General features: G+C 22.3%; 1 protein-coding gene across 1 annotated transcript in view; it reads right to left on the bottom strand.

The window, feature by feature from the left end:
- The window catches only part of 5-HT1A (5-hydroxytryptamine (serotonin) receptor 1A), a 747,640-nt gene that overhangs the window by 415,149 nt on the left and 318,207 nt on the right, over positions 1-14,284 (bottom strand). The window contains exon 4 of the mRNA XM_075312823.1: positions 9,376-9,942. Within this exon, the coding sequence (XP_075168938.1) occupies positions 9,376-9,942 (567 nt within the window). The remainder of the gene's footprint in view (positions 1-9,375; positions 9,943-14,284) is intronic.

Here is a 14,284-nt window from a genome sequence, read left to right as displayed (position 1 = left end):
AAATTTATTTCAAACAATTTGTACGCCAGTGAAATAATTAAGGTAATTTTCAAGTTTCAAATATGAAACAATTTAATCAAATTACTTTTACATCAATTGTCCCCGCTTCACAGCGCCTCCTCCTCCCACCTAAGTAATATCAACAGTCAGGAGTTAATAACACAATAAGGTATGAACTCATCAATGTCTAAGAGTTCTATAACTCTGGCATACCCCTAAAGCTTTTTTCATATTCTTAACTTCATTTGGATGGTATTCATCACTCAACAGCAACAGAAGGCGATGAAAAAACGAAACGAGATAGAATTTAATAACTTAATACTATTATTGTGCTCCGTTTCATTCGTTGCTGGCTGTCGATGTGAATGATGATGATGGTACTGTCTATGTCTCTATGAAGAATAAAAGCTAAATATGAATAGCTCGTTATAAGTATTTTGATGAAATATCCGATTTAAATATAAGAAGGTTACACTAAGGTGGTGTTTTCATGAGAGATGTATTAAACGCCAATTTGCAATTTTGGCAAAATTTTCTATAAAAAAAAAATTTTTTGACAAAATTTTCTATAAAACTAAAATTTTGACAACATTTTCTATAGAAATACAATTTTGACAAAATTTTCTATAGAAATAAAATTTTGACAAAATTTTCTATAGAAATAAAATTTGAGAAAATTTTCTATAGAAATAAAATTTTGACAAAATTTTCTATAGAAATAAAATTTGAGCAAATTTTCTATAGAAATAAAATTTTGATAAAATTTTCTATAGAAATAAAATTTTGACAAAATTTTCTATAGAAATAAAATTTTGACAAAATTTTCTATTGAAATAAAATTTTGACAAAATTTTCTATAGAAATAAAATTTTGACAAAATATTCCCTAGAAATAAAATTTTGACAAAATTTTCTATATAGAAATAAAATGTTGACAAAATTTTCTATAGAAATAAAATTTGGATAAAATATTTTATAGAAATAAAATTTTGACAAAATGTTCTACAGAAATAAAATTTTGACAATATTTTCTATAGACATAACATTTTGACAAATTTTTCTGTAAAAATAAAATTTCGACAAAATTTTCTATACAAATAAAATTTTGAGAAAATTTTCAATAGAAATATAATTTTGACAAAATTTTCTATTGAAATGAAATTTTGACAAAATTTGCTATAGAAACAAAATTATGAAACGTTTTCTATAGAAATGAAATTTTGATAAAATTTTCTATAGAAATGAAATTTTGACAAAATTTTCTATAGAAATAAAATTTTACAAAATTTTCTATAGAAATAAAATTTTGACAAAATTTTCTATATAAAAAAAATCTTGACAAAATTTTCTATAAAAATATAATTATGACAATATTTTCTATAGAAATAAAATTTTGACAAAATTTTCTATAGAAATAAAATTTTAACAAAATTTTCTATAGAAATAAAATTTTGTCCAAATTTTCTATAAAATAAAATTGTGGCAGAATTTTCTATAAACATAAAATTTTGACAAACTTGTCTATAGAAATAAAATGTTGATAAAATTTTCTATCAAAATACAATTATGGCAAAATATTCTATAGAAATAAAATTTTGACAAAATGTTCTATATAGAAATAAAATGTTGACGAAATTTTCTATAAAAATACAATTATAGCAAAATTTTCTATAGAAATAAAATTTGGATAAAATATTTTATAGAAATAAAATTGTGACAAAATTTTCTATAGATATAAAATGTTGACAAAATTTTTTATAAATATAAAATTTCGACAAAATTTTGAGAAAATTTTCAATAGAGATAAAATTTGACAAAATTTTCTATAGAAATGAAATTTTGACAACATTTTCTATAGAAATAAAATTATGACAACGTTTTCTATAGAAATGAAATCTTGAAAAATTTTCTATAGAAATGAAATTTTGACAAAATTTTCTATAGAAATAAAATTTTGACAAAATTTTCTATAAAAAGAAAATTTTGACAAAATCTTCTATATAAAAATAAAAACTTGACAAAATTTTCTATCAAAATACAATTATGACAAAATTTTCTATAGAAATAAAATTTGAGAAACTTTTCTATAGAAATAAAATTTTGACAAAATTTTCTATAGAAATAAAATTTTGTCAACATTTTCTATAAAAATAAAATTATGACAAAATATTCTATAGAAATAAAATTTTTACAAAATATTCCATAGAAATAAAATTTTGACAAAATTTTCCATAGAAATTAAATTTTGACAAAATTTTCTATAGAAATAAAATGTTCTATATAGAAATAAAAGGTTGACGAAATTTTCTATAAAAATACAATTATAGCAAAATTTTCTATAGAAATAAAATTTGGATAAAATATTTTATAGAAATAAAATTGTGGCAAAATTTTCTATAGAAATAAAATGTTGAAAAAATTTTCTATAAATATAAAATTTCGACAAAATTTTCTATACAAATAAAATTTTGAGAAAATTTTCAATAGAAATAAAATTTTGACAAAATCTTCTACAGAAATTAAATTTTGACAAAATTTGCTATAGAAACAAAATTATGACAACGTTTTCTATAGAAATGAAATTTTGACAAAATCTTCTATATAAAAATAAAAACTTGACAAAATTTTCTATCAAAATACAATTGTGGCAAAATATTCTATAGAAATAAAATTTTGACAAAATGTTCTATATAGAAATAAAAGGTTGACGAAATTTTCTATAAAAATACAATTATAGCAAAATTTTCTATAGAAATAAAATTTGGATAAAATATTTTATAGAAATAAAATTGTGACAAAATTTTCTTTAGAAATAAAATGTTTAAAAAATTGTCTATATATATAAAATTTCGACAAAATTTTCTATGCAAATAAAATTTTGAGAAAATTTTCAATAGAAATGAAATTTTGACAAAATTTTCTGTAGAAATGAAATTTTGACAACGTTTTCTATAGAAATGAAATCTTGACAAAATTTTCTATAGAAATGAAATTTTGACAAAATTTTCTACGGAAATAAAATTTTGACAAAATTTTCTATATAAAGAAAATTTTGACAAAATCTTCTATATATAAATAAAATCTTGACAAAATTTTCTGTCAAATACAATTATGACAAAATTTTCTATAGAAATAAAATTTGGATAAAATATTTTATAGAAATAAAATTTTGACAAAATTTTCTATAGAAATAAAATTTTGACAAAATTTTCTACAGAAATAAAATTTTGAAAAAATTTTCTATAGAAATAAAAATTTGACAAAATTTTCTATAGAAATAAAAATTTGACAAAATTTTCTATAAAAATAAAATCTCGACATAATTTTCTATACAAATAAAATTTGGAGAAAATATTTTATAGAAATAAAATTTTGACAAATTTTTCTATAAAGATAAAATTTTGACAATATTTTCTATAGAAATAAAATTATGACAAAATTTTCTATATAAATAGTATTTTCACAAAATTTTCTTCAGAAATAAAGTTTTTACAAAATTTTCTATATGAATGCAATTTTTAGAAAATTTTCCATAGAAATAAAACTTAGACCAAGTATTTTATAGAAATAAAATTTTGACAACATTTGACAACTATAGGAATAAAAAAATTGAATTGCCTCCAATTACAATTTTTGGTTATAATTTTACTTTCACAATTGTCCATCGACCTACTTTAGTGTTTAATTTTATTCAAATATGCTTACATTTTCGACTTCGTTTACTCCATTTGTCCTAATGCTGCTAATTACAGATTGAAATGTAATGATATGAAAAAGAATTGTTATTATTTTTGGTTATATAAACCCATATTAGTAAAGAAGTTCCAGGGTATAACTTTCTATTTTAGTATAAGATACCCAATTATGGGAAATATAAAAAATGAGATAGAAAATACAGGTGAAATTGGCATAGGATAAAGTAATTTTATTTTGTAATAATGATGTGGCCATTCTAATCAATATTTACATTTAATTTTTTATTAAAAATACTCAATTTGAAAGAATTTAATATAAAGTCAAATTTAAAAAAAAAGCTCAAAATTTTAAATTTAAGTTGAATTAATTTAATATTATTCGTAATGTAAATTATAAAGGACTTAATTCAGATCTCTCTCTCTCTCTCTCTCTCTTTCCACTATAGTATTCATTCCACTATAGTATTATTCTTAATTATCATTTGCATATAATATTGAGCAATATCCTTTCATATTGTGATTATATTGTCCTTTTACATTGCCATAGTTATTCTGGATTTAACAAATTTTTATGCAATTATAATTGTTTTTAAGTTGCTTCTGTGTTAATCAGTAATGGCCAAAGGATATGAAATATATGAAAAATTTATAATCGTTAATAGGGATGTATACATGAAATTATATTCACATCACTTAAATATATATCCAGCATTGGAGTAGTGAAGAAAAAGCGTTCATATGGGGCCTTTTGGTGGGTATCTGGGTATCTAAATAAGAAAGGCTCTTCATATATCCTAATTTTGATATATAATTTTGAAAATTACGACAATGTCAACCATCTCAGATTCCAAGTTTTAAACTGGCTGAAATAAAAATATGCCGCTTATACTATACCGCTTTAGTCTAATATAATACTAAAAATCGAAAGATGGAGTGTAAAAAAATCTATTTAAATGCATTCGGATGTCTTCTAATAATTTTTACCGCTTACAATTGAGTTCCTTTCGACTATCTATAGAAATTATGCTATGTGGCTGCTTAAAGTTGAACTTCGTTTTTTTGGAAATTTTTACAAATTACGAAAATTAACAATTTTTGTTGAATTTAAATTATTTTTTTTTTAAATTATATTTAAAGACAAAATTTCCATAAAATTTTATTGAAAGACAAAATTTCGGTGATTTTTTTTTAAAGAAAAATTTCTATGAAATTTTATTTAAAGACAATCTATGAAACTTTTGACATTTTCTATTAAATTTTATCTTAAGACAAAATTTAAAATTAAATTTTATATAAAGACAAAATTTCTATGAAATGTTATCTATAGACAAAATGTCTATGAAATTTTATATTTATATATATATTCTATGAAATTTTCTCTAAAGTCAAAATTTCTACGAAATTTAATCGAAATGTTATCGAAAGCAAACTTTCTTTGACATTTTATTTAAAGACAAAATTTCTATGAAATTTTATGTAAAGACAAACATTCTATGAAATTTTATCGCAAGACAAAATTCTTATGAAATTTTATTTAAAGAAAAAAATGTCTATGAAATTTTATCTAAAGACCAAATTTTTATGAAATTTTATTTAAAGAAACAAAATGATTGAAATTTTATCGAAAGAAAAAATTTCTATGAAATGTCATCTATAGACAAAATATCTATGGGATTTTATCTAAAGACAAAATTTCTATGAAGTTTTATTTAATGACAAAATTTCTATGAAATTTCTTCTAAAAAAAATTTCTATAAAATTTTATCTAAATACAAAGTTTCTATGAAATTTTATACAAAGACAAAAACTGTATGAAATGTTATCTATTGACAAAATTTCTATGAAATTTTATATTTATATATATTCTATAAAAGTTTCTCTAAAGTCAAAATTTCTTCGAAATTTAATTGAAAGACAAAATTTAAATGAAAAAATTTCTATGCAATTTTGTCTAAAAGTTTTTCTATGAAATTTTATCTAAAGACAAAATTTCTATGAAATTTTAGTTAAAGACAAAAATTCTATGAAATTTTATCTAAAGACGAAATTTCTATGAAGTTTTATTTAGTTTTGCCTCAAGCCAAACTAAACAAATATAATTAACAGTTTAAAGGTCAACTATCAAACAACAACAGAAAAAAAATTTTATGAAATTTTATCTAAAGACAAAATTTCTATGAAATTTTATTTAAAGTCAAAATTTTTAAGAAATTTTATCTAAAGACAAAATTCTATGAAGTTTTATTTAATGACAAAATTTCTATGAAATTTATTCTAAAAAATTTCTATGAAATTTTATCTGAAGACAAAATTTCTATTAAATTTTATCTAAAGACAAAATTTCTATTAAATTTTATATAAAAACAAAATTTCTATGAAATTTTATATAAAGACAAAATTTCTATGAAATTTTATATAAAGACAAAATTTCTATGAAATGTTATCTATCGACAAAATTTCTATGAAATTTTATATTTATATATATTCTATGAAATTTTCTCTAAAGTCAAAATTTCTACGAAATTTAATTGAAAGACAAAATTTCAATGAAAAAATTTCTATGCAATTTTGTCTAAAAATTTTTCTATGAAATTTTATCTAAAGAAAAAATTTGTATTAAATTTTATCTAAAGACAAAATTTCTATGAAATTTTATCTAAATACAAAATGTCTATGAAATGTTCTCTAAAGGCAAGATTTCTATGAAATTTTATCTAAAGTCACGATTCTATGAAATTTTATCTAAAGAACAAATTTCTATAAAATGTTATCTTATGAGATTTTATTAAAAAAAATCTATGAAATTTTATCTAAAGTCACGATTCTATGAAATTTTATCTAAAGACAAAATTTCTATGAAAGTTTATTTAAAGAAAAAAATTCTGTGAAATTTTATATGAAAACAAAATTTCTATAAAATTTTATCGAGACAAAATTTCTGTGATATTTTATTTAAAAAAAAAAATCTGTTATATTTTATCTAAAGACAAAATTTCTATGAAATTTTATTTAAAAATAAATTTCTATAAAATTTGCTCTAAAGACAAAATGTCTATGAAATTTTTTCTCAAAATTTGTATGAAATTTTATCGAAAGACAAAATTTCTATGAAATTTTCCCTAAAGACAAAATTTCTATAATTTACAGACAAAATTTTTATGAAATTTTATCTAACGACAAAATTTCTATTAAATTTTATCTAAAGACGAAATTTCTATGAATTTTTATTTGATGACTATGAAATTTTATCTTACGACAAAATTTCTATGAAATTTTATTTAAAGACAAAATTGCTACGAAATTTTATGTGATGACTATAAAATTTAATTTAAAGACAAATTTTGTTATGAAATTTTCTCTAAAGACAAAATTTCTATGAAATTTTCCCTAAAGACAAAATTTCTATGAAATTTTCTCTAAAGACAAAATTTCTATGAAATTTTATCTTAAATTTCTATGAAATTTTATCTTAAGACAATATTTCTATGAAATTTTATTTAAAGACAAAATTACTACGAAATTTAATTGAAACACAAAATTTCAATGAAATAATGTCTATGCAATTTCGTCTAAAAGTTTTTCTATGAAATTTTATCTAAAGATAAAATTTCTATGAAATTTTATTTAAAGACAAAATTTTTAAGAAATTATATCTAAAGACAAAATTCTATGAAGTTTTATTTAATGACAAAATTTCTATGAAATTTTTTCTACAAAATTTCTATGAAATTTTATCTGAAGACAAAATTTCTATTAAATTTTATCTAAAGACAAAATTTCTATTAAATTTTATATAAAGACAAAATTTCTATTAAATTTTATATAAAGATAAAATTTCTATGAAATTTTATATAAAGATAAAATTTCTATGAAATTTTACATAAAGACAAAATTTCTATGAAATGTTATCTATCGACAAAATTTCTATGAAATTTTATATTTATATATATTCTATGAAATTTTCTCTAAGGTCAAAATTTCTACGAAATTTAATTGAAAGACAAAATTTCAATGCAAAAATTTCTATGCAATTTTGTCTAAAAGTTTTTCTATGAAATTTTATCTAAAGAAAAAATTTCTATTAAATTTTATCTAAAGACAAAATTTCTATGAAATTTTATCTAAATACAAAATTTCTATGAAATGTTCTCTAAAGGCAAGATTTCTATGAAATTTTATCTAAAGTCACGATTCTATGAAATTTTATCTAAAGAACAAATTTCTATAAAATGTTATCTTATGAAATTTTATTAAAAAAAAATCTATGAAATTTTATCTAAAGTCACGATTCTATGAAATTTTATCTAAAGACAAAATTTCTATGGAAGTTTATTTAAAGAAAAAAATTCTGCGAAATTTTATATGAAAACAAAATTTCTATAAAATTTTATCGAGACAAAATTTCTGTGATATTTTATTAAAAAAAAAAACTGTTATATTTTATCTAAAGACAAAATTTCTATGAAATTTTATTTAAAAATAAATTTCTATAAAATTTGCTCTAAAGACAAAATGTCTATGAAATTTTTTCTCAAAATTTGTATGAAATTTTATCGAAAGACAAAATTTCTATGAAATTTTCAATGAAATTTTATCTAACGGCAACATTTCTATTAAAGATTATTTAAATACTGTGAAATTTTATATAATGACAAAATGTGTATAAAATTTTATCGAAAAACAAAAATTGTATGTAATTTGGTCTTAAAATTTTTTTATGAAATTTTTATCGAAAGAGAAAATTTCTATAAATAAATAAATAAAGATAAGATTTCTTTGAAATTTTATCAAAAGACAAGATTTCTATGAAATTTTCTCTAAAGTCAAAATTTCTATGAACTTTTATTTAAAGACACCATTTCAATGAAAGTTAATTTGAATACAAAATTTTTGTAAAATTTTAGTTGAAGACAAAATCTATGAAATTTATCTAAAGATAAAATTTATATGAAATTTTCTCTAAAGACAAAATTTCTATGAAATTTTATGCAAAGTCAAAATTTCTATGTATTTTCTATGAAATTTTATCTAAAGACAAATTTTGTATGAAATTTTATCAAAAGACGCAATTTCTATAAAATTTTATCAAAAGACAAAATTTCTATAAAATTTTATCTAAAAACAAAATGTCTATTAAATTTTATCTAAAGACAAAATTTCTATGAAATTTTATCTAAATACAAAATTTCTATGAAATGTTCTCTAAAGGCAAGATTTCTATGAAATTTTATCTAAAGTCAAGACAAAATTTCTATAAAATTTTATAGAGACAAAATTTCTGTGACATTTTATTTAAAGAAAAAATGTCTGTTATATTTTATCTAAAGACAAAATTTCTATGACATTTTATTTAAAAACTAAATTTCTATAAAATTTGCTCTAAAGACAAAATGTCTATGAAATTTTTTTCTCAAAATTTGTATGAAATTTTATCGAAAGACAAAATTTCTATGAAATTTTCGACTGCTAATATATCGAAAACGCTGTTAATATATCGATAAATGAGACCGATATCCTAATTTTAATTTTATAGAACCTAGATTTAAAGCTAGGCAGCTGCCGATATTTAGCTCTGAATCAATCCAAAGTCCCTAATCTTTGGATCCAAGTAAATGTTCCCCTTCCCCTTTAACTCTTACTGTCCCCCTATATATCTACATATCGAGACTTCAATCACTTACCTATAATGGTTATTAAGATCATCAGACCCAGGATCACGGATGTTGCTGCCATTCGTATCAGTTCTCCCACATCCTCAGGATGGGTCATATTGCTACTGGTTGCGTTGCCCATAGTATCGTTGCCATTGATTATGTCTGCCAGCAGACTGGAATCATTCATCAGTGAACCATTAAGGAGCAGCGAACCTAAATCGACCGCCACACTACTATACTGCATGGTGTTGCCGATATTATTATCACTATGGGCTATAAGCGATTCGGATGGGAAAGTGTTGATTGCAGGTAGTCGATTGTAGTTGCTATTGCTGTTCGAGCTAATGCTTGAGTCCATGACAGCAGATGTGGCAGTGACGGATACAGCAGTTAATGCGGCAACCCCCGTGAGGGCATTCACAAAACGGTTGCTGCTATTATCGTTATTGCTATGGCCGATTGATGGCATTGTCCTGGTTGTTGTTGTTGCTGCTGTTGTCGTTGTGGCCAATAGAATACCGGGCGTGTGGGCTGGTGATATGACATAGGTATTGGGATTTTTATCATTGGCAATGAATATGTAATCCAAAGCATCTGTATGGGAAGAGAAAATGGAGAGCAAAAAAATGGGAGTTTTAAACTTTCAATTATCCGCAATCGGTAATGCATAAAGGATGATTGATTGATAGTAACCATGACAAAAAAACTGTGTGGATTCCACTGTCTTTATTGAACAAGTGATTTTTAATAAAAGTTGGTTCAGATAAAGATTTTGCTCCACATAAAAATTGGTAAATGGGACCTAGAAAACCCCATTCATTCGATATGAATGAATTCTTATCTATCTGTAAATTACTAAATTGTTTTATGGTGACATCATATGTCAAATTTTTGACGGATTGTATAAAAACTTTTGGTCGGAGTGGCTCAAAATGTCAAACATGGGGATCCGCTTATATGGACCAATGTTATTTTTTTTAGTAGAGATTGAAATCACAAAAATCGATTTATCGATTTTTTTGAAAATTTAGAAAACAATTTTCGAATATTTCAAAATTTGCAAAATTCGAATTTTAGACCATTCGATTTTTTTTAAATTGGAAAAAAATTAAGGTCACCTCAAAATTTTAAAAATAGACTTTTTAAAAAATTTTAAGATGAACTTTAAGAGGATAATTGTGCACATTCATATTCTGTATACAAAGGGTGGCTGAATGTATGTAATGCAACAAAGTATAAGTGCATGTGTCTTTGAATAACCTTAAAATTTAGAATCAGTTTAGATTTGTTGGTATTGGTTAACTTTTCCACGAATTATGATCTTCAAACGGCCAGCAAAGCCATAACACCTTACACGCAAATGCCTCTGCGGTATGTTGGACCATTTTTGGCGAAATCCCGTCTGAAGATGATTGACACATTGGAACATGTAAGTGTCATCCTTTAGCTCCAAAATGCCTCACTTGTAAAAACCCTAGAGTAGCATTTTAGCAATTAGTGCCAAATTTGGTTGAAATCGTCTCAGGTTCCATATATAAAATTTTTAACCAATATCGATTTAGTTGGCCCAGAGGACACAGCTTCACAAATTTGGTAAAAATTTCAGATTCCAACGAATACCATAAAGACTTTCAGCGGTGGATTATCCCTTCTCAGTAATGCTGGTGACACTTCTCTCATTGAGCTAAACATAGAATCGGGCAGATCGCAGTGATAAGATAGAAGTTCACTATTGTGTTATCACAATAGGTTGAAACGTCTAAATGAACTTTAAGTAGCGGGCTGCTACTACGGTTGCCCTTGGAACCAAAAATAATCTACCAACGTTTGGATAGAATTTTACCTAAAAACTACCAATTAAAAAAAATCATACTTTAAAAAAATGTCAAAATTTTATTGGTATAGAAAATTTTGTTAAAATTTTATTTTTATGGAAAATTTTGTCAACATTTTATTTCTATAGAAATTTTTTTCAAAATTATATTTCTATAGAAAATTTTGTCAAAATTTTATTTCTATATCAATTTTTCTCAAAATTGTATTTCTATATTTTAATTTTAAAATTTTAATTTTATAGAAAATTGTGTAAACATTTTACTTCTATAGCAAATTTTGTCAAATTTTATTTCTATAGAAAATTTTGTCAAAATTTTATTTCTATAGAAAATTTTGTCAAAATTTTATTTCTATAAAAAATTTTGTCAAAATTTTATTTCTATAAAAAATTTTATCAAAATTTTATTTCTATAGAAAATTTTCTTAAAATTTTATTTCTATAGAAAATTTTCTCAAAATTTTATTTCTATAAAAAAAAATTGTCAAAATTTTATTTCTATAAAAAAATTTCCCGAAATGTTATTTCTATAGAAAATTTTCTCGAAATTTTTTTTTCTATAAAAAATTTTGTAAAAATTTTACTTCTATAGAAAATTTTCTCAAAAATTTCTATAGAAAAAGTTGTACAAATTTAATTTCTATAGAAGAATTTCTCAAAATTTTATTTCTATACAAAATTTTGTCAACATTTTATTTTTATAGAAAATTTTATTTCTATAGAAAATTTTCTCAAAATTTTATTTTTATGAAAAATTTTGTCAAAATTTTATTTTTATAGCAAATGTTGCCAAAATTTTATTTCTATAGAAAATGTTGTCAACATTTTATTTCTATAGAAAATTTATTCAAAATTATATTTCTAAAGAAAATTTTGTCAAAATTTTAATTTTATAGCAAATTTTGTCAAAATTTTATTTCTATAGAAAATTGTGTAAAAATTTTACTTCTATAGAAAATTTTGTCAAAATTTTACTTCTATAGAAAATTTTCTCAAAATTTTATTTCTATAGAAAAAGTTGTAAAAATTTAATTTTTATAGAAAATTTTCTCAAAATTTTATTTCTATAAAAAATTTTGTCAACATTTTATTTTTATAGAAAATTTTCTCAAAATTTTATTTTTATAAAAAATTTTGTTAAAATTATATTTCCATAGAAAATTTTGTCAAAATTTTAATTTTATAGCAAATTTTGTCAAAATTTTATTTCTATAGCAAATTGTGTAAAAATTTTGTCAAAATTTTATTTCTATAGAAAATTTTCTCGAAATTTTATTTCTATAGAACATTTTCTCGAAATTTTATTTCTATAGAAAATTTTCTCGAAATTTTATTTCTATATTTTATTTCTATAGAAAATTTTCTCGAAATTTTATTTCTATAGAAAATGTTGTCACAATTTTACTTCTATAGAAAAAGTTGTAAAAATGCAATTTCTAAAGAAAATTTTCACAAAATTTTATTTCTATACAAAATTTTGTCAACATGTTATTTTTATAGAAAAATTTATTTCTATAGAAAATTTTGTCAAAATTTTATTCTTATAAAAACTTTTGTCAAAAAAATTTTTTTATAGCAAATGTTGCCAAAATTTTATTTCTATAGAAAATTTTGTCAACATTTTATTTCTATAGAAAATTTTCTCGAAATTTTATTTCCATAGAAAATTTTGTCAAAATTTTATTTCTATAAAAAGTTTTGTCAAAATTTTATTTCAAAAAAAAAAATTCTATAGAAAATTTTCTCGAAATTTTATTTCTATAGAAAATTTTCTCAAAATTTTATTTCTCTCGAAAATTTTGTCAAAATTTTATTTCTATAGAAAATTTTATCCAAATTTTATTTCTATAGAAAATTTTGTAAACATTTTTTAAAATTTTATTTCTATAGAAATTTTTCTCAAAATGTTATTTCTATAGAATTTTTTTTTTCAAAATTTTATTTCTGTAGACAATTTAGTCAAAATTTTACTTCTATGGAAAGTTTTATTTCTATCAAAATTATGTACAATGATTTATTTGGACAAACGCCGACTATCATAAACCTTTTTTCGGAAAGTTCAAGTGTGGTTCACTTTGGGTTTAGTGAACTACCCGAATTCGTTCTGATAATTGGTTGATAGTTTTGCTGCAAGTAGAGGATACTGATGAGGAATGTGGTAATTCCGAATCGCGCGTCCATCCAACCATCTTGCAGTCTATAGGGCTTTGCCCAAAGGTTAGGTTAGGCTAGGTTATGTGGCAGCCCGATGTATCAGGCTCACTTACGGTACGGTCACACTGAGCAAATATGTGACAGAAATAAAAAAAGAATTCCTCGCCACATTCAAACCAGAAAACATTTTTAGTTCATATTGGATATTTAACGTCACGAGAGAAGTGTTTTCCAAAATGGTATCCACATATTTCGTAAATGTTCCTGGAAAAAAGTTTGACACTCGTTTTGGTCAAATATTTGCCTAGTTGGACCACAGTCTTAGACTATTTAGTCCATTGTGATACCACAGTGGTGAACCTCTCTCTTATCACTGAGTGCTGCCCGATTCCATGTTAAGCTCAATGACTAGGGACCTCCTTTTTATAGACGAGTCCGAACGGCGTTCCACATTGCAGTGAAACCACTTAGAAAAGCGTTCAAACCATCAGAAATGTCACCATCAATACTGAGGTGGGATAATCCACCGTCGAAAAACTTTTTGGTTTTCGGTCGAAGCAGGAGTCGAACCTTGTGGGCATGGTAACCGTTGCAACATTATGGCTTTGCCCAAATAAATTTGACAACTATTATTTTCCTCTGTTGGTTAAGCTACTCTTGTAGTTTAGCTGAGATCAAAACAACAAATAAAATTTTAATTCTATAAAATATTTTCTCAAAATTTTATTTTTATAGAAATTTTTTTCAAAATTTTAATTCTATAGAATATATTGCCAAAATTTTATTTCTATAGAAACTATGTCAAAATTTTATTTCTTGGAAAATTTAGAAATTTTTTTTAGACATTTTATTTCTATAGAATTTTTCTCAAAATTTTAGTTCTATAGAAATATTTGTCAAAATTTTATTTCTATAGAAAATTTTGTCACAATTTTATTTCTATGGAAA

The sequence above is a fragment of the Haematobia irritans genome, chromosome 5 (assembly GCF_050003625.1).
Source record: "Haematobia irritans isolate KBUSLIRL chromosome 5, ASM5000362v1, whole genome shotgun sequence".
NCBI lineage: Eukaryota > Metazoa > Arthropoda > Insecta > Diptera > Muscidae > Haematobia > Haematobia irritans.
Note: the sequence above shows the minus strand (reverse complement) of the source record. Positions and strands in the feature narration are given on the sequence as shown.